At 40.3% G+C, this 6,444-nt stretch overlaps 1 protein-coding gene across 1 annotated transcript; it reads right to left on the reverse strand.

The window, feature by feature from the left end:
* Window positions 1–239: 239 nt before the first annotated feature.
* Cldn8 (claudin 8) lies at window positions 240–2,597 on the reverse strand. Its single transcript, NM_018778.3, has one exon. The coding sequence runs from the start codon at window positions 2,447–2,449 to the stop codon at window positions 1,772–1,774; it is 678 nt and encodes a 225-aa protein (NP_061248.1). The 5' UTR covers window positions 2,450–2,597; the 3' UTR covers window positions 240–1,771.
* Window positions 2,598–6,444: the final 3,847 nt, after the last annotated feature.

The following is a 6,444-nucleotide window of genomic DNA, read 5'->3' on the forward strand; positions in this document are numbered from 1 at the left end:
CCAGGATGTAGAGTGACATCACCCACACGGGAGCGAGAACTAAGCTTTTCCAGCTAACAGTACTTGAACCTTTAATTCCACATACAGAGATTGCTTTATAAACTAGATCCCCCAGAGCGTCATGAGCACTTGCTGAGGGGTTCTGCAGTGTCATCTCTTATGTTTTCTGCCAGTATCACTGGCTATCACCCAACTATTTTTTAAGGTTCTCCCATTTATAAATTAAAACTACTACAATATTAGTATTGCAAACGTTTAATAATATCCTTCACATAAATATGATGTATATTCCCAAGTCATTTCAGCACTGCTTTTAGTTCATATGAATTCTCAGGAGTTGAAATACATATGGACAACATCTTTTAAAACATGATTACATACACAGTATTTACAACAAACACATTTCATTGGACCTAAGTGCAATTTAATATTATTCATATATTAATCAAATATTAGTGCATATGTGAGGTCATTATAAAGTACGTGGATTTTAAATCATACATTACAAAAGTGAACACAATATCTATGTTCAAACTAAAAGAGTCAATACCAAGTTTTAAACACTTGCACAAGGTAAAGAAAAAGAATGAAGATGCAAGAAATGCTATATTGTTATGAGATACAATTTATCAATATAAAAGTCATATATATGAAACTTAGAATAACAGTTGTCTCAAATTAGGAGGAAACACAGAGTGATACTACACTTCAATAGAACTTAGCAAAGGCATAGAAAATGGGGAAATCCCTTCAACAGAAGAGAAATGATAAGTTTGAGTGTCAGGAGTTAGAAGGGGACAAGCTTTTGGATTTGGAGGGTTTGTGTCTCTCTTTGGGTTAATAAAATGACAATGAAAATGTCCTTCTTTCTCCCTCATATATACTGATAAGTTCCTAAAAAAAAGAAAGAAAAAACTATGCAAAAATAGCATTTGAACAATCCCTTGCATGATATGACTTCATTTCAAAAACAATACATTCTTCTCTAAACAGAAAAGCTAATGATTTCATTTTTCTGAAATCATTAATTTTTCTAAGACCACTGCTTAGCCTTACAAAAGTAGTCTAAAGGAAAAAAAAATATTTTGCCAAAACATCTGCTTTAAACTTTAAGAGATAGTAGGCAACAGAAAATTAAGGCGTGTAGAGGGAAAGGATAAAGGTGACGGAATTTCTTACTCCTCGAGGCTGCAAAGCAGGATAGCAGAAAGCCTTACACTAATGATTAAAGCCTTCATTTTAACCTTCACTACAAATAGAGTGCACTAATCCTTAAGCTGTTTTTAGGCAATTAATATCAGCCTCCTTCTCTTTTATCCCCAGGCCCCCTGAAATGCAATAGCTGAGTTCTATTTATTCAGCGTGATGGATTGGCATTCCACTTTAAATAGAACCACATAAGCCTGTCTCTATTTGTGTGAGATATAACTGCCACCCGCATCTACTTGGATAATGTCATGACACAGAGAAATCACAGCTTAAGCCAACAGTCTTTCGATGTGCAGGTTTAGAGTGACTGATAAAAAGGAAGAGCTGAGTGAACCATTTTAGAAAACAAATGGCTAGGCTTTCTAGAACAATCGAAGCAGTGCACATAATACCTCATTCTGCTAAAATCACTTATGGAAACATAGACGCTGCATATTTCCTCTAATGAGTGCTAGGCAGTTAAGAAAGGTAAATGGATACAGTGTGGGCTCCATTTCTCTAAAATAGTGGCTGGTTTGGTGATTTATAAAAGCTTAGCTACGGCTAAAATATACACACACAACTACACATACTGACTTTTGGAGTATATGCTCGGAGATCTCTTTTCGGCGTGGAAACTCCGTTGAGTGGTGCGATGGGATGGTACCGAGTACCTGTAACTGTTGCTCCTTTCAGTACAACAAAACACACAACAGAACAGTGCTCCTCCAGCGATCAGCACCAGCGCTGTGGTCCAGCCTATGTAGAGGGCTTCTCCCAGCTCGCGCTTTAGGGCCACATCCACCAGTGGGTTGTAGAAGTCTCTGATGATGGAATTGGCAACCCAGCTGACAGGGATGAGCACAACCAAGCCGGTGATGAAGAAGATGATTCCGGCTGTCAGCAAGATGCGGCTCTTCACGTTCTCATCGTCCCCCGTGCATCTGGTGCACTTCATTCCGAGGATGGCTGTCATGAAAGCCAAGAAAGCCAAGACGGACGCAGCACACATCAGTCCTCGGGATGCCTGGAGGTCTGGACTAAGAGCCAGCAGGGAGTCGTAGACCTTGCACTGCATTCTGATGTTGGCATGCCTCATACAATTCATCCACAAGCCTTCCCAGCGGTTCTCAAACACCACAATGTTACTTTCGATGAAGGCAGACACTCTCCACTGAGGCATGATAGTCACAGCCACCGTGCCCACCATGCCAACACCACCAAGCACCAGTGCAGCCATTTGAAGAGCGTAGGTTGCCATCGTCCTCCCAAATTGTATCCAGCTGGAACGCTGACCCGGGAAGTAGGGCTTCCTTTCAAGCAGAAATCTGTACGCCTTGGGAGGGAGGGAACAGTTCTCCTGTAGAAATGTGCTCACAACACAGAGCTTAGCCCTCTCTGGCCAGATCAAATCTAGTGCTGGCTGGTGACACAACCCCCTCTTCTCTCCCCCCCCCCCCCTTTGGCTCCAACAGTAAACTTGCAAATCAGGTGTGGCAACTTTCTTAGCCAATAAGAGGGGGATGGGAGCTCAGGTGTGTCTAAACCAACTCAGGATACCTGGGAAAGCTGGGCTTGCAAATAAACATTCTTTGTACTTCTCTATTTTCTAAGAAGACAGCAGTATGTTTACCTAGAGGCATAATTATGAATGTTTGCACAATCAGCAAGGAGAGCCAGTCTCTCCCAGTTAAAAGAGGCACTGCTCTTTTCAGAGGTGAATCCTGCCCCTAAGCTGTTCTGACTGAGGTTGCAGTAAAACCTCTTCCAAGGGATTGGACAGGGATGACTCTAGGGCCAAGTTAAAGGAGAATGAAGGATGGATAGATTGTTCATACTGGGGAAACCACATTCTTGTTGGGACACGTGACCTGAAGTGTTGATTTAATTTGTCTAAAACTTCAAAAGCAAGCTCTCCTGCAGTGGGTTCAGCCAGTAGCACACTGCCAAGAGCCAACGCTAGACTGAAGCAACTTCTTAACCAGGTTGCTTTCCCCATTGCCACTAACTGTGTGTAATTGGGTGTCGGGGTTGGGGAGGGGGGAAGCTATCTGTTAGCATTTGTTTTCCTGAAAATACTGATTTATAATGAAGAGTGCAAAACACACCAAAAGAAAAGCCAGGTGGCTTTGTGAAGACGGAATCCCTAACTTAATGCTTAAATGAGGTCTTCTGTAGTTGCTAAAGTAGAGGCCTTTTTTCTAGCCCCTACTTCCTGCTCCATCTTCTAGTCTGAAGAAAAGGGAATTCTGGATGGATAGTGTGCAAGAAAGTCCCAGGTCTCTGCAAATAGCTGGCATTTTAAGTAACATCTTCATCGAAAATTATATTAAATGTTAATCAAAATTATCTTCCCTACCTATGGGGACATGTGTTATGCAAATAGACTTGGTGGCTCCTTGTAAGGCAATGTGAACTGTCTTTGCAAACTGACAATTGAACTGCTACTGGAATCAGCACCCACACTGACTGGCAAAGCTCCACTAGAAATTTCGTGTGGGAGGCCGTCCTTTGCTTTCTGCCCTGTATCCCCAAACTTCAAGCTATTTTTTGGCATACACATTTAAAAGTTACATTTTTTTTTTAAAAGATCTTAGATTGCCGTTGAGGATAGCTTGAGATATAGCATGCAGCACTAACTGGCCTCAAACCCTTCTATGTCCTCCTGCCTTAGCATCTTAAATTCTGAGCTGACTTGTAGCTATGTCAATTCTGTAGCTGAGCATCAGAATAGTTATCAACGTATACAAGATGGTAACAGCACATGAAGTTATTTGTGATGTTTATTTTTAATCTTTTTTTTTTTTTGTAGGGCTCTCAAACATGAACTTTGTAGATGATACGGTATTGCAGTGTCAACAGGTTGAACATACCTGGGGCAGGCATGAAACCTGACTCCTAGGCAAATGAAATTGCTTTCCTATACAAATTCAGAAGCCTCATTTAAGTTCTGTCATTAAATTTACTAATTAAATTTAGCTATCCCAAGTAGTTAACACAGGCAAGTGCTTTCCATGTATAAACAACGACACTTTGTCTTCAGAAGCCTCTTGTCCTTGTTGTCTTTATTTCTGTACTCTAACTCTTCACTCTTAGCATTATAATATTTTTTCTGACCATTTAAAAATGATTATTGATTCTGTCTTCACAAAGTTGCCAGTTCCCTTTGTTTCCTAAATATATGTGTGTGCATAGTTTTCAGCCTGTGTTGTTGATTATTGTTCACTGTAAATGAGCTGCTCTTGGTACACCATTGTGAACTCTCTATTACTTTACAGTCTTTTGAATCAACTCTCAATTTATCCTTATTGATAGACTCTCATCCCTGATTTTTGGTTCCTACTAGCTGTCTTCCGTCTTGGCCACCTCTTGATGACCTGTTTTGATTGATATGCTTCAAAATCAACTCTTTTCTCTACAGCAATTATCTAGTGCCATAGACATTTCAGATACTTTGAAAACATGCCATAGACTGCAATGAGAGAATGGTCTTCCTTACTCTCCAGGGGATTGAAAAGCCAACATGACTCAGGTCTGGTGAGGACACGTGTTTTAGTGAAGGCATGAAAACAGGGGCAGGGCTTGCATCTATAGCAGAGAGAGAAATACTCCTGTCCACCCCTTTTTTTCTCCATACATGGAGTTTTAGCCTCTGGACATCTTTTTTGGTCCCAGGGAGGAGTACCATGTTTCTTTTTAATGGTACCCAGGCCTTCTATGGTTACCAGCTGTGTGGCCTCTATGTTCCTTGTCTGAAACTATAAACTTTCACACCTTTCCAAGCCACAGCTTTTTCCCTGCTTCTCTCAGGATTTTCCTCTCTTATAGAAGAGCTAGATGAGAGCAGTGGCCATGAAACCACCTGAAAACAATCTTGTCCTTAACTTTCCACTACCTGACAAATCGCTCTGTAATTAACCTCACCCAAGCTCTAATATAGGCAGAAAGCAGTCAAGTTCTTTGCATGAATAGCATTGAACCAGTTCCAGCAGAGTGATTGTTCTCCTCTGAAATCCCATGTGTAAGACTTCAACCTGAGCATTCTTGTCTTCCAAGATTCACTAAGAATTCTCCGTAAACTTTGCCTAAAATAGAAGAACTGTTGTCCCTCAAAGTTCTACCTCCACATTGCTCCCACAAAGCCCATCCAAAGGCTTTATAACTCTATGGTCAGTTGTTTTCACAGTGACAATCCCCTTCTTAGTAGTAACTTTTTTTGTGTCTGTTCTTTTCTTCTTCTTCTTCTTCTTCTTCTTCTTCTTCTTCTTCTTCTTCTTCTTCTTCTTCTTCTTCTTCTTCTTCTTCTTCTTCTTCTTCTTCTTCTTCTTCTTCTTCTTCTTCTTCTTCTTCTTCTTCTTCTTCTTCTCTAATGGAATCCTGACAAAATTAACCTCAAGGAAAGAGGGGTTTACTTTAATTTAAAGCTCCAGGAAATACAGTCTACCCGGATGGCAAAGGGAGAGCCGTGGGAACAGGAGGCAGTGGTCACAACATTGCAACCACAGTCAGCACGGATGGTGGGATGGACATTTATTCTCACCCAGCTTAGCCATGTCCTGGCAGTTTAAGCCCTTGATGCCAGCCAGAGAAATGGTGCTGTCCAGTTTCAGATGGGTCTTTTCACAACAATCAACCCAGTACTTGATACTATCTCCTGGACCTACCCAGAGATTCACTTTCATATGACTCCAAATCTTATCAAGTAGACAATATTACCTATAACAAATAGTCATGATGATATAAAATGCTATTTTTATTCTGGATTTATTGCTCTATAAAACAAGAATAATGAGTTTTTGAATTCATTATTGGCTTGGGGAGGCTAGTTTCTGTTCTGTGTTTGATATCTCCTGTGAATCCAGAGAAATAAGGAAAAATGAGTAATTTAGAGGGAAGAGTTTCTGTGAAACATCCCAGTCCTACTGACCTGGAAGTGGTTGTTTTGTTTTGTTTTGTTTTGCTTTGTTTTGCTTGAGGGGTAATGGTGGGAAGAAAAATGTACTGTTCATATTGTACTGTTCATAATGTGGAATATTCTCTCTTATATCCTTTACCTCACATTTAAACATCCATAAAATGCAAGGAATATATGATCCCTTTTATAGTAAATTGGGTTAAGACTTGAGAGAGACTAAGCACACTCTTTCTACTGCTATGTACATACGAGAATGGGATGAGAAACCTATGTCTTTTCCTATTTGATTGCCAGCTATCTACTGAAAAGAAATTAGAACCAGCACATTTTTTAAATGCTGC

This window comes from Mus musculus, chromosome 16 (assembly GCF_000001635.26).
Source record: "Mus musculus strain C57BL/6J chromosome 16, GRCm38.p6 C57BL/6J".
In the NCBI taxonomy this organism is placed as follows: Eukaryota; Metazoa; Chordata; class Mammalia; order Rodentia; family Muridae; genus Mus; species Mus musculus.